The following is an 18,881-nucleotide window of genomic DNA, read 5'->3' as shown; positions in this document are numbered from 1 at the left end:
GATTCCCTAACATGGATATCAAATCCAAAGCATCCCGAGGAATTCCAGACATTATGAAGAATGTCAAAGGGAGGAGTCAATGTGTCCAAGGATCAAGGCAAGGTTCAAAGTGAAATTCATCATACAAAGAAGAGAATTCCCAAGTACGGAAATGAAAATGCAAACGTGATCAAATAGACATAGTTACAAAAGAGTTAAGTAAAGTTAGAGACTTGATCTAAATGATACAATTTGGGAATATGTCCCATCATCATCACATCGGGGCAATTGGAAATGTTGAGTATCGAGATATTGCCCCAACACAATCACTTCTTTGTGATGATCTACAAGATGCCAGTTGAGGTGGCATCCAATCATCATCAACCAATGAAGTTGCTTCACATCGACATGTCCAAGTTCGATGAACCTGATCACCCAGTGAAGGAGAAAGTGACACATGGCACTACATCGAAAATTGTTCAACATACCTAACCTCATTTCTTATTTGTTCATAATCGAAAGAGCACATCAATCCATCAAAATGTAATTTTCTCATTGGTTGAATAAAGTTAGTTGTAACTAACCCTAATTAGGGTTTTGCCATGCAATCTCGATAGTTGATCTTGAATCAATCTGAGCCATTTTATTGTAAACGAGACCTCTATATAAGGCTCAGTTAGTAAAGGTTGATAGTTGTTAGATAGTAGTTCGCAGTAGAGTAGGAGGAGGAAGCTCAAAGTTGTTGCAAAGACTTGTTGAAATTAATACATGATTTTCGTTGAAGCACGGTAAATCCTTATGTGTTGTTGCAACATTTTGCATGGTTTCTTGTTACTTCTCGAATATAGCTAAATTTCATGGATTATAATGGAGAAATGTGATGACATTTGATGGAATTCCGATTCATACCATTTGTAATTTGTTGATTGCAAGTTGCAATGCATGGTTAGTCTGAACCTTGCTAAGCACAAGTTCAATTGTGGATCTAAATTTGAATTGCGCTAGTCTTGGGTATTTGATGAATGTCTAATATATAAAAAATCATTTGTTATGAAACAAAAAATCAATTGTGTACTTTATTGAATGAATTAAAAGAGTATATAAGGCAATTACAAGAGATTCAATTGAAGCTAAAATAGAACTACGCCTTCTAAAAATAGAAGCCTAAAATAAACTAATAAATAAAACCCCTAAATGGCCATTAATTGAAGAACTAAAAATTGTGAACTAAAAATATTCTAATATTCTCCCTTAATGGTCATTCTATCAACTACCTATTGTGACATTTTCACACATCGCCCCTTTGCGAATGGGGACCCCCACTTTTTTCTGCTTTCTAGGTTAGTTGTGGAGTCTTTTGGCTATTAGCCTTTGCTTTGAAGAAGTGTAGATTGTCAGGAGCTGATCAAGTCTAGTCTCTCTCATTAGAATGAAATGAGGCATAACGCTTCCTTTGCACAACCAAGCTGCCGAACTGCCTCTCCCAACACTGCCAGTGGGTGCCCAAGCCCAATTGCTTTCCTTCCATCTCCCCTCATTTCCATTTCTTTTCACCTTTCTATCCCTTCAACTTCATTCCATCTCAATGACCTTCCCCATTTCCTAACATCTCATCTCTTCTACCTCTCCATCATTCATTCCTTCCACTTCACCTTTCCACCTCCATCTTCTCACCTTCCTAACATTTCATCCCTACACCCTTCCTTCCATCTCACCCCACTACCTACTTTTATTCAACCCTTATACCTCCCAGCTTCCATTTACCATATCTTCTAACCCACCTACCTTGCCATCCTCCATCTACCTTTCCACCTCACCTACACCTTCTATTTCCTACCTTCCACTCCCATCTCCTTCCCTTCACCATACCTTCCTCTAACCTTTATCCTCACTTCCTACCTTTCTTCTACCTCTCATACCTTCCATTCCCTACATTTTCTAACCTATACCTCACACCTCTTAACCTACCCATCCACACCCCATACCCTTTACCCCTCATATTCCCCTAAGCTTACCTATCCTAACCCACCTTCCTTCCGTTAGCCTAACCCCCATCCCATCCTAGCCTATCCTTCTACTTCCCACCACCAACTCCCTTTACTCCCTAACATATCCTAACCCTTCACTACCCCTTATACCTCCCACATCCTTCATCTACCTTACCCCCCACGGTATGTCCTGCCCTTCCCTACATCCCCCACATCTATATCCCTTATGTCTCCCTTTCCCCCAACATCCTCTACTTCCTTTTCTCACGTGGCACTTTTCTTTACTACTCTTCCCTTCCCCAAAACATCTCTTCATCCCCCTTGCCAGGTCATTGCTTGGGCCCCACCAAACTCTAAGATAGAAGAAAAGTTTTTAAAGCATTTTATTTTTTTTTAAGAAGGAGCATCCACCTCACCATCCCCAGCACATGCCTAAGCCCCTTTAATCCACAATGAACCATGACGCAAGGTGTGGCTCTAAAGAAATAGGAAGTTGGCCTTTGAAAGAAAAGACGTGTCACTTGGACAAGAAAATTAAGGATTTAAATTCAAAATCAGATTATAAAGAAGGCAGAGTTATGATGTCCTGATTTCAGGGAAATCTTATTTATTTGATCAGATACTCATTTCCAGATTCGAGGGAGAATTCAAGGCTTGTTTGATGAAGTGTTGAGGTAAGTTTTAACTTTTTATATATGATTTAGGGTTCATAACGTTCTCTATTCAGATTGAAGATCAAAGAATGGAACATAGAGCAGGGCATTTCAAAAGGAACAAGTCAGAAACAAGATGCAAGATGAGGGCCAATCAAAGTTTAAAGTTGATGTTATTAACAGGAAATCAAAAGAATGATCCATAATCCTGAAAATGAAAACCAAAGGAGCACACAAGAAGACAGTGATTAGAAGTGGGCTCATACATAAGTCAGGTCTGAAAATCAGACCTGAAACAAACTTCCAATTTGTAAAATCTGATTTTCCAGAGCCAAGAAGGTAAGTGCAAGTTGTGTGTAAGTAGTCAGATCAGAACAGAATAAAAGAGGCAATTCCACAATCATCCAAACCAAATTCAAATGCAATTCTGATATTAATAGCAGAGCGAGTCCAGAAAGGTATCATTGTAAATGAATCAGGAATGGAGCACAAGCATGCGAGACAAAGAGTATCAGGACCGCCAGCTTAAGATGTCTAAGTTCATTGCATAACCTGAAAGACATGAGGAGGAATTGGATGTTAGGCAAGATGATGGCACTTCACAACATGAAAAAATCTGATCAAGACTTTAGTCAAATTCAGCTGTGCAAACAACAGCAAAAATGTCACTTAGGTTGTGTAAACAAATCCAAGATCTGAGCCTTGTGCAAATGAGGACCAAATCACCGATCAGCTAACGCAACTAAGGGATAAGTTGCCGCCCAAGCTTGAAGACATTGTACAAATCAACACCAAATGGCCATCGAAGTTCATGGTGCAAATGAGGGTTAAAATGCCGCTAGCATTCAGTGGTACAAATGAAGGTGAAAATACCGCCCATGTTGAGAGTGTGCAATTGAAGAGCAAAACACCGATCTATTATCAACATATGATAAAATGGATGAACTGGTACAAATGAAGCCTGAAAACCCAATTTGCTTTGGTGTAATTGAACAATCAAAATCTGATCAAACATGTGTGTTGATGCAAATGAAGACAAAATACTGATTATCAATGAAAGAATTGCTACTTGAGGAGATAAGTAATGTGTTCCTCAAATTTTGTTTTGTGCAAACCAAGCCCAAAAGACCGATTTGTCTTGGTGAGGTAAGGCAAGCAAAATTCGATCAGTCAAATCATCTGATGCAAATGAGACTTAAAAAGCCGATTTGATTAAGTGCAATAAGGCAATCAAAAATCAATCAAACAAACTTGCTAGTGTAACAAACATCAAGACACGTTTCAAATTAACCCTACCCTATCACGTTTTGATGAAGTGCGATTTAAGATGTGAGGCTGTCTTTAATGTGATAAGCCTATGACATTAAATTTACACGTTTGGCATAAGGTGGAGAGATACATTTGATACATTTCAAAAAGCCTCCTTAATTGGACCCACCACAACATAAGGACCTATTGTGACGTATTCACACATCGCCCCATTGCAAATGGGGACCCCCATTTTTCGCTTTTTAAGTTTTGCCTAATTTCCTAGTGTTTGCCTTTGCCGATGAGAGAGTTTTTTAAATTTTTTTGAATTTTGAAAAGGATCATGTGTTTAAAATGTCAAAATGTTAGAGTGATCCTGAGTTTTGCCTAAGCCTTGGGGGTTGCCTTAGGGTTTTGATTTATTCTTTCTAAGTGTTGAGTTTTAATTTTGTCTTCAAATTGAACTTATGAATTGTTTGGTTTCTATGGTCCAACAGATTTCTATTCCCTTATATGCAAGAAGTTTTTTCTTATATCTTGTTATGTCTCCTTTTTTGGACACCTTGTGACCACAAGGTGAGCAAGCTATCGAGGGCAGGAATCGAACCCTCCTCACCAATTTTGTTAACACAAACTAACTGCCACTGCACCAAAAGCTCAAAATATCAGTGAGAGCACCACCGGATGGGTTAGGCAGTTGGGAGCCTGAAGGCAAGGGTTAAGGGTCCCATGCGACAACAGTATTCTCCATGGCATTAATTCCAAAAAAGAAGACATAACAAGATATAAGAAAAAACTTGTTGCATAAAAGAGTAGAAGTCTGTTGGACCGTAGAAACCAAACATTTCATAAGTTTAATTTCAAGACCTACTCCTACATTGCACAGGATAACTGCGACTACTGAACTCAATGATGATGTTCATTAGTGATACCTCTTTACTCTCAATTAAAAATGTATAACCTTTAGCTATGCTTAATTTAGGCTCTTTAAAGAGAACTATCCTTGAAACTGTATACCTTCAAATATATACTCTTTGCATTCCCAACTAAATTTACTTGCATATGGAACATGAATGAACAATGACTAAAACCTTTTCCATAAGGACTCAACTATATCTTAAACCAACAACCTTAAAGACAAAAAGAAGCCTTTTGAAGGAAAAATACTATCCTCACAACCATAAAAAAGGAAGATGCCCAATAAGGTTAAAAGAACTAGGAAACTATAGTTAAAAATCAAAGAAAAAAAAATTCAGCTATATTGCATGTGCTGTCAAAACAGATTACAGTTATAAACAGACCATATGCATTTGTTTTAGATATGCAAATCTATTTCAATGCACACATAATTATATAATCGTTTTCTATGGATCTCCTTATTTGAGCATGCAACTTGTATTTGCCCACATATTTTCCTATAGATATTTCATAGAGATTCGATTTTCCGATTCCCTGTCCATGCATGACATTCAGGGCATTGCTAAGAAACAGCATCTTGTTATTAAAATTAAATAAGGAACGCCAAACCAAGCACTAATATATGCATGTCCATATTATTTTCCCAAACAAAAACTATTTGATCTATATATATGTAGATAGAGTCTGATATGGGATTCGGATTTATCAAACAAACATGTCAATTTGAACATGCAGACTCCAGAGTAATAAAAAGGAATCTACAAAAACATGCTATTAAATTTTCTTCATCAAAATGTGTGGAGTGCAACCAATAAGGTGCAAATAGACACTGAAACATAAAAAAAAAAAGGATGGACTTTCTTCCAATTAATATGCAAAGGGGAAAACAATTCAATAAACTGACCTCTGGATTCAAGTCATTAACTTTTTCAATAGCATCCTGCACATTTCCCGACTGGACTGCCCTTCGCACAGCCATTCGATCAGTTATTGTTGCAAGATCTATTTCTGCTATTTGCAGATAAGGATTACAAGATCATAAATCTTTTTGAACCCATTCAATGTAACTCAGTAGTCAACAACCTATGATAGACTATCAAATCTTCAAAGATTAATTAAGGTCCGTTGAAAACTAATTAATGAAACAATTGCAAAGCTCCCAATGGCAATAAGAGCAGTGTAATTCGATGGTTTTCAAAATATGATGTAAGATAGTAAAAGTGAGTAACAATAATTACACATTGAAGGAACCGCGAAGTAATGAAACTTAGACTATCCTTCACCAAGTGACAAAACTTAGACTATCACCTAGCTTACTCCCACAAATCAAAATGGCAGAAAAACAAACAAAACAATGACCATTAATGGATACGTTCTGTTCCTGACTCCAGACAGAACCTCTCAGCTGCTTCAACATAGCCCTCAGTAACAAGAAAGTTCATCACCAATTTGTTCATATCTTCTTTTCTAATCTTTACACTATTCAGCTTCTTTTCCCATTCTTCCTTGGTTATCACCTCCTTTGAAGTGGACTGCACAAAAAAATGTCATAAATATTTAGCTGGAAACATTAGAATTAATTAAATAAACGCAAAAGGAAAGCAATTCAATAACCACATTTATAACTAGTAACAATATTTTCTACAAGTAAACCTTTTACTATCTTCTCCTACAAAAAGTTGGAAAACTTGAAACAAAGCAGAAAAAATCTTTCTTATTGCAGGCAGAGTAACAAGAACAGAGATGTAAAAAAATAAAACTAGCGGAAAAAATAACTACAAGACACAAAAATTGTAGTTAAAATATCTTGATCTCTCTGAATAACTCACAGGCAACAATGAGAGGGGGGGGTGGGGGGGGCAGGGGGGCGTGGTGAATCAGTATTGCAAATTTTAAACCTTAAAGACACAAATACAGATATAAAGCAAGATATATGAGCAGTGAGAGTCAAACACAAGAATTTCTCATGGAAAACCCTTTCGGGTAAAAAAACAGGGCATAAACAAGCTCTTATTAATCTCAACAAGTGGGCACCAACCCAGATTACAAACACAGAGCACCAACTCTGATGAACTGAAGCACCAACTCCAGTGTACAGAGGCACCAACCTCAGCAAAAGAGAGCTCCAACTCAATCACACAGCAATCTGAAACAAATCTCAGTATAAATGATCAAAATATATTTGGTAACAATCAGCACTTCGATAAGATTCCCTATACCTCCTTGTTCCTCATATAAAGCAAAACAAACAGTCTGTGGATACATTTAATCCTTTATAAAATGATCATAACTTGGTTACACCATACATCGAGCAACACCATATCACTGTTTTTGGAGTTCGATCAGCATACACACAGATAGAAGACATCTACAGCAGATACAGCAGTTTTTTGTTTTTTGTTTTTTTTTCTTTAAATTTCAATCAAGATCAACCCGATAACCATAAGATTTCAAAACATCCACACTCTCCTTCAACACAGCACGTCTCAATAATAAGAAACGCCCAGTCTCATTTTTGTCAACCCGATATAGCTTCTGTTAAAAACATATCCACACCAACCTTTGAACACAAAATGTCTTTCTGGGCACCAACGTCACACACTTCTCAGCACAGAAAAATTTCTATATTCCACTTTCCGACTGCAAAATTACCATCACCTGCAAAGAAAGACCATGAAAAATAAATCCAGCTGCCTACAGCTGGAAGACACAGAAACCATGCACCCGTAAAGTCTTATAACTTTCTTGGCAAAAACTGACTTCAAATTCCAGCAGCCACGAACTCCCTGTAGACACGTCTTCTTCCATAAATTAAAATAGCTGACATGAAAAACGGCTCCCAATTATGTGATACAGCCCATGATCACAGAAAATAGAAACCACTCCAAACGTATTCTGCACACATCTTTTACTGGACTTCACAAATCATGAATTTTTATTTAAAAAAACTTTTACGCCTTTTTCAAATCCTGAGATGTCTTCTTTAATAGACCACACACTCATGTTGGATGGAGTAAATTCAGATTCACAATCGATACCACAAAAAGCTTGAATAGAGAAGTGCGCTGAAGCACATATACTAGATAGACAGTGTACTAAAAAAATCGCATCTTCAATCATTAGAGAAAACTCCTTAGTTTGTGTTAAGGAACCACGACTATACTCAGCCAAAAACATCTTAGGCATCAACAAGTGAATAAATTCAACCTATGAAGCATCGTCCAGCTCATATCCTCTAATTTCACAAAATCCACGACTTAAGACCACCACAAAGAATAAAGAAACGGTAGCCTTACAAATCAGCCGTAATGGCAGCAAATTAATGCACAAAATCTCTCACAGCATACTTCAGAAATAATGAACCATGATTCAGAAAAAAAAAATCACCTCATCAATCAAATAACCCATTGAAAAGTAATAGGGACTTAGAAAATAATTGGGTCCCACACAACACATAAAGGTTGATGATATGGCAGCTGATATGGCATAAAATCTGACTGTGTTGCTGACAAGAACAAAGCAAGCAAACACCTTGCATAAGCTGACCAGCTCAACTAGGCTAAAAACAATTAAAGTATTTGACATCAATGTCTAAAATTTCAACGCCCTCATGGTCCAAGTTGTCTCTCAAAATATTCATACAAGTAGACACAATCCACACTTTGTTTTCATTTTAAATTTTTAAGTAATAACAGATTTAATGTTGTAATGTTTGTATCAAGCCAAAATCTAATGTCGTTTTATAACTAGTATCATCGTATGCCAATGCTTATAATCGAACAATAGACATTGAGAGTGAATCCAAAACATTCTGTCGGGGAACACGGAAAACAAGAGTACCAAGGATAGCAGCAACGAAGAATCAAAGACTGTCCAAGCCCTATGACAAGATATGATGAGAATGATGAAAGAATTGAAGGCAAAGAAAGGAACAAATAAAGAAACTAATTGAGGGGCCCACGAAAGGTAATTGTCCTAGAAAGATCTTTTGTGAGATTTGGCAAGTAATGGATCATCCAATAAAGGAGTACCCATACAATTTCAAGACTAGAAGTACACAAGTACTCTTCACATAAGGAGAGTCCACCCCATAGAAACCACAGAATGCATCATTATGTGATTATCGAAATCAACAAGGAGGGCAAAATCAAATACAATATGACTCTAGAGAATGTTCTATCATACAATGTCGATAATATAGCGAATGGGGACGCTTTGCAAGAGACTGCCAAAATAAGAAAGAATACATACAATTATTGTGCAAATGGTGTGGCCCTAGCGACCATGAAGACATTGGATGTCCAACGCAAAAGGCTGGCATTAATCTAATTGATGTTGAAAGGCAAAACTAAGTTTTGGCCATAACTCATGCCCAAGAAAAGAAGGCAATGTACCCAAACCCACATACAAAAAAGGAAAGGCTTCGTGAAGCAAGGACCAAAGTGGAGAATGCTATGGATAACAACTGACGCTACTCAAATGCAAATGCAAGTATGGTAACCAATCAATTACAATCCAAGAAAAACATTGCATGGCAAGCACTACAAATGTTACATCCCTCTTTCTACAATGGTTTTATTTTTTTGAATAATGTGATTGTGTGTTTGGTTGAACATTGATATTTTATTACTCCCATATATTGATGAGTAATCTTGAGTATAAATTGATAGTTAGACATGAATGATAATTTTGGCAATGTTTATCTTTTCTTTATGTAAGTATATGTGTGCTTGATGAGAAGATAAGATCGGTCAAACTATTTTCATGTGACCAAGTGGATGCAAGATAAGCTATGCCCTCAAGAGGGAGGGAGAGTATCATCAAGGAAAGGATTGTAGACTTTGAAAGAGACCAAACTTGCCATCAAGCCTTGAGTCATAAGATAAGTTGTTAAAAGTCAGTCGTCACCTTGGCATTTAAGGAGGTTGTCTTACCTTGTCAGTCAATAGGCGGTTGACCTTTTTCCTTTATTGTTTTTAGACGTTTGTGTAAACTTAATTTTAATGAAAGATATAACTATATCATAATTCTCATCTAGCCATTAAGTGCATTAATTTAATATATATATATATAAATACAAATAAGAGTACGTGTAGTATATATATATATATCTATACATATATGTGTATATGTATATGTACATTCTATTATTATGGAACAATGTACATATATGTGTGTGTGTCTATATGTAAGTTATATGACTCCAAGTGTGAATGTCTATATATTAGATTAATGAGAATGGAATTCATTATTATTAATTATGATGTCAATCAAGTTGAGCTTTCATATTAATGAATTAGTAGTGGATGGTGTGTCTCATAACACCGCCACCCCGAGCGGTCTTTTGCTTGCTCAACGTTCTTGACACCTTCTTGATGGTGTTACTTTAACTTGTTATGTTATATTTGTTAAGATCATTGTCTTCGGGACTCTTTTTCCATGCTTCAGAATTTGAAATGAAGGATTTAGGTTTAATGCATTACTTTCTAGGATTAGAAGTATGGCAAAGATCTAAAGAAATCATTCTAAGTCAAGGAAAATATACTGTTGATATCTTGAAAAGATTTGGAATGATGGATTGCAAACCTATGTTTACTCTTATGGAAACTAACTTGAAAAAGTTAAGTATATTTGCAGCTAACTCTGATTTTGCAGATACAACTGAGTACAGGCAGTTAATTGGATCCTTGATGTATATAGTTAACACTAGACTAGACATTTGTTATGCAGTGAATGCTCTCAGCCAATTCATGAACAAACCCAAGCATGTTCATCTTGTTGCAGCCAAGCATATCCTGAGATATTTGCAAGGCACAATTGGTTATGAGCTGAAGTATCCTCTCAACACTGTCATCACCTTGGAAGGTTATTCTGACTCTTATTGGGCAGGAAGTGTCACAAACATGAAGAGCACTTCAGGGATCTATTTCAGCTTGGGATCCACCATGATCTCTTGGGGTAGCAAAAAACAGTCCTCAATTGCATTGAGTACTATTGAAGCTGAATACATTGCATCAAGTGTGGCATCAAGAGAAGCATCGTGGCTTCGTAAGCTTCTTGTCGGGTTGTTTGGACAACCTTGGGAACCTACAGTCATCCATTGTGATAATCAGAGTTGTATAAAGATGTCTATCAATCCTGTGTTTCACGACAAATCAAAACATGTGGAGACTCATTATCATTATGTTCGAGATATGGTACAAAGAGGTGCCATACAGCTGAAATACATCAGCACTGATGAACAGATAGCAGGTGTTCTCACCAAGCCTCTTACTCGAGTGAAGTTTGAATACTTCAGAGATAGACTTGGAGTTGTGGAGAACAAACCTTTGGCTGAGAGGGAGTCTCGGCTCCAGTGATACATTAAGTTGTATCTTCCACCCTCTACAGGAAATGCAAGGTGGAAACACCCTTTGCGGGCAATGCAAGGTGGTGTTGTATCCTTCCCAGGGAGAAGGTTGCAAGATGGAAGGTTCATAATGTTTTGTTATCACAATATAACTTGGTTATTTATTAGAATCCTCCCTAGCTAGGAGTGAGTGTTGAAACATATAGCTAGAATCGGATTCTAACTTGATTAAATTTTAATGTTGCCTTTGGCAATTAAAATTTAAAATATATTGTGATAATTAGAGCGATCAATTATGCAATTGGGCTGGGCCCAAACTCATGTAACTTGTAAATGGGGTAGGCCCAATTTGGGCGGTAAAACACATATGTATTTGAATATTCATAAGTATTGTTTTTGGCGGCAAGATACAAGGCCGACTTGGGAGATAAGAAGACTTGTGTCTTGTATATAACAAAAGCATATTGATGCCTTACAATATAATCACAATCAGCGAATGATCTCTGCATATATGCGATCTGCCATCAACGAATTTGTAACATTGATTGGTGAACATAACAAACTTGTTATCCGCAACTTAACATCAGCGATCACTGGCGAATATACCTTGTGTTAATGTTTGTAGCTTCAGTCGAATGATCATTTAGAATACATATAATATATGTTGATTAATAATAATATATTATTATGTTATATTATTATATTATTATTAATCACATAAAATTTAATATTCAATATTAATCTATTATATTATTCTAAATTAATAATTGATTGATGAAACATTATAATATTGATTAAATTATTATAGTTAAAGGAGAGACATGTCTGTTCAAGGACATGCCTCTCCAAAGGAATATATATAGTATAATGTTATTCAATTTGAGAACACATAGAATTCCAAGAATGCAAGTATCAGATTGAATCAAATATATATACATTAAAATACATCCAATAAAACCTGGGAAAATCAACATGGTATCAGAGCTCAAGCCTGTGAAGTTTAATTTGGAGGTTGGAGAGGGTTGGAGAATTCAGTTTTTTTCTAGAATTTTCAGTCTGAAATATGCCATTGTACGGCCCTTGGTTGGCCTCAAAATGAGGACTATAATATATGGATGGAAAGATCTGTGTTTCTAATTTTCAAATATGTTTATCTCATCAAATTTGATTCAGTTTTGTGCAAGATATGACGACTTTGGTGCAGGTCACTTGAAACCCTACCTAGGGTTAGCAGTTTTGGGAAAAATGTCATAACTTTTGTTTTAACTGTTGGATCTGGCTATAACTTGGAGGAAATGTTTGTAATTAGATTTTATAACATCTCACCGAAGAGATTGGATAAATTTGGTAAATTGCAAAAGTTATTAATGACTGTGTGTGGCAGATCATAATGAAAGTGTTGATCAAAATTATGAAAATGTTCTACATCATTCAAAGGGAATTATGATGAGAGATGATTCATGCGTGATATTTCTTATATGGGCTCACCTTATGAAAGGAAATGTTTAAGGACGAAAGCACAATAAAATTGAATTAAATGGAGAAATAAATTGATGCTTATAAACGAATTGATGATTGAGACCAGATGCAAAGGGAGTCTGACATTTCAAAAGAGGACAAGAGGTTGATATAAGAACTTGAGCTTCAGAGGGAGCAGATGGTTCAGTCAACTTGTGACAATTTCGATCATAGTGATTGAGAGGTATTTTCACTATTGAAGGTGAAACACTTATAAGGTAAAACTTGATTCAATTGATTATTATACTAATGAAATCATTTAATGCCTTATGGGCCCTGTGTAAATCATAAGGAAGTGACGACTTCCAAATGATTTCCACTTGTAATTTTGAGGTTATTGGAAGGTGACAATCTTACAATAACTTGAGCTTGTGGATAGAATCGCCGACAGAGGCAATCCACATGAGAGCTCATGGATAGAATCGCCGACTGAGGCAATCCACGTAAGAGCTTGTGGATAGAATTGTGGACTGAGGCAATCCACGTGAGAGCTCATGGATAGAATCGCCGACTGAGGCAATCCACGAGAGAGCTCATGAATAGAATCGCCGACTGAGGCAATCCACTTAAAAGCTCATGGATAGAATCGCCAACTGAGGCAATCCACGTGAGAGCTCATGGATAGAATCGTCGACTGAGGCAATCCACATAAGAGCTTGTGGATAGAATCGTCGACTGAGGCAATCCATGTGAGAGCTCATGGATAGAATCGCCAACTGAGGCAATCCACATAAGAGCTTGTGGATAGAATCGCCGACTAAGGCAATCCACGTGAGAGCTCATGGATAGAATCGCCGACTGAGGCAATCCACGTAAGAGCTTGTGGATAGAATCATCGACTGAGGCAATCCATGTGAGAGCTCATGGATAGAATCGCTGACTGAGGCAATCCACGTGAGAGCTCATGGATAGAATTGCCGACTGAGGCAATCCACACAAGAGCTTATGGATAGAATCGCCGACAAAGGCAATCCACGCAAGAGCTTGTGAATAGAATCGCCGACGGAGGCAAATTCACACCTTGAGACTATGGTTGATGCAAATACTCCCAATATCATGAGATGATATTTTTGAGTTATGGTGAATATCATGTGCCTTGATATTCTTGTTTATACCATACTTCCTGATATCATAGTGAGATATTATTTTCTCTATTCCATAATTAATCTAGACTTAATGCATTTGCATTGATTTTATCTTCCCTAGCTAAGAGGGAGCGTTAATTATGTTTTGTGTAGCTATGGTGAGGGTCATAAGTGTTGACATGGGAGATCACTACACATTCTGTCTAATCATCCTCCCTAGCTAAGAGGGAGTGTTAATGTTTGTAGCTTCAATCGAATGATCATTTAGAATACATATAATATATGTTGATTAATAATAATATATTATTATGTTATATTATTATATTATTATTAATCATATAAAATTTAATATTCAATATTAATCTATTATATTATTCTAAATTAATAATTGATTGATGAAACATTATAATATTGATTAAATTATTATAGTTAAAGGAGAGACATGTCCGTTCAAGGACATGCCTCTCCAAAGGAATATATATAGTATAATGTTATTCAATTTGAGAACACATAGAATTCCAAGAATGCAAGTATCAGATTGAATCAGATATATACATTAAAATACATCCAATAAAACCTGGGAAAATCAACACCTTGCACTTCAGCGAACATCATTGGAGATTGCCGAATTGTTACTTGTCATTATTCGATCAGCATATACTTCAGTTCCGGTTGAGTCATTGTATTGTGGATTACATATGTGCTGAGTGTGGATATTGAATAAGTCTGCCCCTATATTGATCGCCTAAAAGTTCCAGATCAGATAAGTTTATTTTCTATGCTCTAAGCAAGCTGAATTGTACATGTAACACTGCTGATTATTATTATTTTGATCTGGATCTTTGTTGCTGGGTTTTTTCCTCCAAGAGGGAGGTTTTCCCAGGGTAACCTTGTGTTCGTATGAGTGTGCATTTGTTTATTTCTGCGTTTTGTTAATTCTGATCACTAAAATTTTAGCAAAATTAACAAGTTGATGGATAGTACTGAAGATGTGAAGAGGACTCTACTACAATATGACCAGTGGATGGAGAAAGCTAAGCATTCTAAGATGATAGCTGATCAAGCAAGCTAGAATCTACAAGAGATCAAGAGACAGCATGGACACCTGGATCTTTCACATGCTAGCTTGCAAGAGGAACTGAGAATTCTATGTCAAGATGATTTTGGGATGAACACAAGCGATGATGGTTCACATATTGGGGAAGTTTCTAATGAGACTACAAATTCACTTTCCTCTATGGCGGATGATGAAAAACTTTCCTCTACACTAGCCATGAATAAGGAGTCAAGGAAGTTGATGGATAGTATTGAAGATGTAAAGAGGAATCTGCTACAATATGACAAGTGGAAAGAGAAAGCTAAGCATGTTCAGATGATAGCTGTTCAAGCAAGTTATAATCTGCAAGAGAGCAAGAGACAGCAAGGACATCTAGATCTTTCACAAGCTAGCTCGCAAGAGGAACTGAGAAATTTAAGTCAAGATGGTTTTGGGATGAACACAAGCTTGATGGTTTACATATTGGGGAAGTTACTAATGAGACTACAGATTCCAATGGTGCAAAAGAAGATCTCAAGGATGACAAAGGAGGCATACTTATCTCTCCTTCTGGCTCAAGGCATGATGAATTCAGATTTTCAGATTATGGTGTGGTACCATAGATGAGTTTTCAGTTCCATGGCTACATCAGCATTGATGATCTCTATATGATTGAGTTTTGTGATTCCGATATTGCATTGGGAGTCTAGCGAATGCATTCACACAATCGACACAATCAGGAATTTCTACAAATACTGTTGAGGGCTTTAGTGGATGATGCACCAAAAGTAGCGAGTATGAAGAGATTTGCAGTTGGATGTCATGAGGTTGCATGGGTAGCCCATTCTTATGAGTCTTCCAGATTTTCTTTCCTGGAGGACATGTCAACTCATGAGGATGACAATGGTATATCAATCTCACCAGACTTTGCATTGTTGAGTACAACTGATTGCACAGGATGGTGTCTATGGGATTGCTCTTCCAACTTCAAGCCTTGAAGCATTGATGAGGCACCAAATGATGGAGTTTGGATGAGTGATGTTTATCCTTTTTCCTTGAGGATATATGCTGGGGAAGATTTGCAGACTTGGGATCTGTGGATTTTGCACGATTGATGGAGTCCTTCACAGAATAATGCAGATTGATAGTGTTGCAAATTTCAGTTATAGTAGAGTGGAACAACCGATTCTTAGTGAACTATACATAATATTGATTTGCGATCTAATACAGATGCAAAAGCATATGGATTTCAAAGAATCAATGTTGTTCAATTAATCAAGGAGACAAAGCTCCTTTAAATAGAGTTACAAAGACGATGTTTCTAAAAGAAACAATCCTTAACTAAAGGCGAAATTAGAAACAACTTAAATGACCATTAATAACACAAAGAGAAAGATATTATTCTAATACCCTCCCTTAATGGTCATCGTTCTAACTACCAAGATATAATATTGATTTGGGATCTAATACAAATGCAAAAGCATATGGATTTCAAAGAATCGATGTTGTTCAATTAATCAAGGAGACAAAGCTCCTTTAAATAGAGTTACAAAGACGATGTTTCTAAAAGAAACAATTGTTAACTAAAGGCGAAATTAGAAACAACTTAAATGACCATTAATAACACAAAGAGAAAGATATTATTCTAATACCCTCCCTTAATGGTCATCGTTCTAACTACCAAGAGATTTAAGTTGTTTCTAATTTCGCCTCTAGTTAACGATTGTTTCTTTTAGAAACATCGTTTTTGTAACTCTATTTAAAGGAGCTTTGTCTCCTTGATTAATTGAACAACATCGATTCTTTGAAATCCATATGCTTTTGCATCTGTATTAGGATCCTGGTATTTTGTTTTGGCATTCAAGTGCAAATGGCAGTTGATTTGGTAAACAGTTACAGATTGCTTGAGGGCAAGCAGTATTGGGGTGGGAGGACTTGTAATGTCCTATTTTTGCCAGCTGTAACGAATAAATAATTAATTAATTAATTAAATTATTAATTTGTCTTTAAGTTATTTAAGACAATTAATATTTAATTAACTATTTAATATTGACTTTTCAAAGTTAAAAATTAAAATCTTATTAAAGTCACATTGTGATCTAAATATTAAATTATTTTAATTTAATATTTATTATTCAAACGGTTGCCAAATAAGATATTATAAAGGTGGTGGAAGAAAGGTTTGGCATTATTCAGGAATTTATCTTGGAAGATTATGAGAGAGAATTTTGCTTTCAGAGGAGAACTTAAGGACAAAATCCCTCGAGACTCATAGTGGATTGGATGGAAACCCAATCACACTTCTGGGTGGATTCATATCACAGGATTCAGACTTGGGCATCAACACAAAGAAAGATGTGAAGTCTTCTTGTGAAGATGAATTTTAGGAGAATATTTATCAGCATCCAAATGTAGATTTATTTCATGTTCAGTTTCCATAAAACGCTTGAAGGCTGAAAGTAAGTCTTTAGTGGAATAAATATTTTATTAATAGAAGAATAAGTTTCAGTTTGGGCAAGTGTAATATTATTTCTAATGATATTAATATTATTTCAAATGATATTACCAAGCTGTTAGTTTATGATAAGGGATTAATATTTGAAGTATTACATTATCATCACTGCTGTGAGAACAATAATGGCATGAAGATAAACCGTAATTGTATGATATTGTATGATTATCAATAATATTTTCTGGGGCTGCCAAAATAATCGATTTTAGATGAATCGATTCACTCTTCCACAGACATTGCAAATGAATGCTTGAACATTAAGGTTTTTGAAAGGTGTATGCAACAAAATGATTTGGCAAATGAAAGTATGTTATTTGGTGAAATAAGTGGTCAACCTTTAATATTTGGCTGTAAAGATTGAAGTCATCGATGTGAATACTTCCTTTGCAATTATATACAAAATGAGAATTTTGGAACAATGGATTCAGGTGATTATGTATTGAATTGTGAGCACCAGAAAGCCTGCCTCTCGTATTATCAATAGAAGCAGTATTTATTAATTAATATCATGGAGACTTGGAAATATTATTCTTAGCACAAAAGCTCATATTTGTGAAATATTAAGAGGTGTTGTTTTCATCCAAGTCTGTCTTCCTCTTTGATGTGCAGAAAAGCATTTTTTTCATTTTCAATGCTGCGTAAGCTATATTGAGTTTGTGGTTATTCTTCAGAACTTGACGACTATAACATCTTCCTAGTTTGAATAGGGTTCCTTCTTATATGCAGATTGTGTTGGTGTTGGAAATAAGCCACACCCGGACTGACGATGAACTGGTCCAAGAGGGGCCAGTAGCTCAGTGGTAGAGCACTCCAATAGTGTATGGAAGGTCCTAGGTTCAAGTCCTAGCTGGTCCATGTCTCAATATGATATCAGAGCCAGGTTCAGGCTAGGAGTCCCAAGCACACGAGAGGTGTGGCTTAAGGGGGGGTGTTGGTGTTGGAAATAAGCCACACCCGGACCGACGATGGACTGGTCCAAGAGGGGCCAGTAGCTCAATGGTAGAGCACTCCAGCAGCGTATGGAAGGTCCTAGGTTCGAGTCCTAGCTGGTCCATATCTCAACATGGTATCAGAGCCAAGTCCAGGCTAGGAGCCCCAAGCACACGAGAGGTGTGGCTTAAGGGGGGGGTGTTGGTGTTGGAAATAAGCCACACCCAGACCGACGATGGACTGGTCCAAGAGGAGCCAGTAGCTCAGTGATAGAGCACCTCAGCAGCATATGGAAGGTCCTAGGTTCGAGCCCTAGCTGGTCCATGTCTCAACAGATTGTGAACTCTCTTGATTTAATTTCCTGCTTTCTATAAGGTGTGAGACTCAATATGTTGGCTGTGGGAATATTTCATGTAAGAATTTAATATTCATGCTTTCTGTGTGTATTTGAGTCTGCCAATTGAAGATTTTGCACTTAGTACATGGCCATTGGATAGTTGATAAGCAACAACAGGATCGTGGAGAACTGTAGTGACCTATATTTGCTGTTGTGAATATTAATTGGGAGCTGGATTGACTCAAGCAGAGAATCTAATCAAGTTCTTAGACTTATGTCACAAGAGGTCAGAATTCAGACCATAGTCTCTGTAATTTTGAGCAGATCA

The 18,881-nt window shown here is 36.6% G+C and overlaps 1 protein-coding gene and 1 non-coding gene across 8 annotated transcripts in view; one reads left to right on the top strand and one right to left on the bottom strand.

The window, feature by feature from the left end:
• LOC131855785 (protein GID8 homolog) overlaps positions 1-18,881 on the bottom strand; it is a 65,411-nt gene that overhangs the window by 42,908 nt on the left and 3,622 nt on the right. For 5 of the 7 annotated variants that reach the window (XM_059208007.1, XM_059208006.1, XM_059208000.1 and 2 more), the window contains 2 exons: positions 6,159-6,318; positions 5,691-5,797 (listed from right to left, as the gene is read on the bottom strand). In XM_059208007.1, the coding sequence (XP_059063990.1) occupies positions 5,691-5,797; positions 6,159-6,318 (267 nt within the window). The remainder of the gene's footprint in view (positions 1-5,690; positions 5,798-6,158; positions 6,319-18,881) is intronic. The other 2 variants (XM_059208001.1, XM_059208005.1) reach the window with 1 other exon arrangement.
• TRNAT-AGU (transfer RNA threonine (anticodon AGU)) lies at positions 18,070-18,141 on the top strand. Its single transcript has one exon. It is a non-coding gene; the product is annotated as a tRNA-Thr (tRNA).

Source organism: Cryptomeria japonica, chromosome 7 (genome assembly GCF_030272615.1).
Source record: "Cryptomeria japonica chromosome 7, Sugi_1.0, whole genome shotgun sequence".
NCBI classification, from domain to species: Eukaryota; Viridiplantae; Streptophyta; class Pinopsida; order Cupressales; family Cupressaceae; genus Cryptomeria; species Cryptomeria japonica.
The sequence above is the reverse complement of the archived record's forward strand: the minus strand, read 5'-3'. Positions and strand labels throughout refer to the sequence as shown.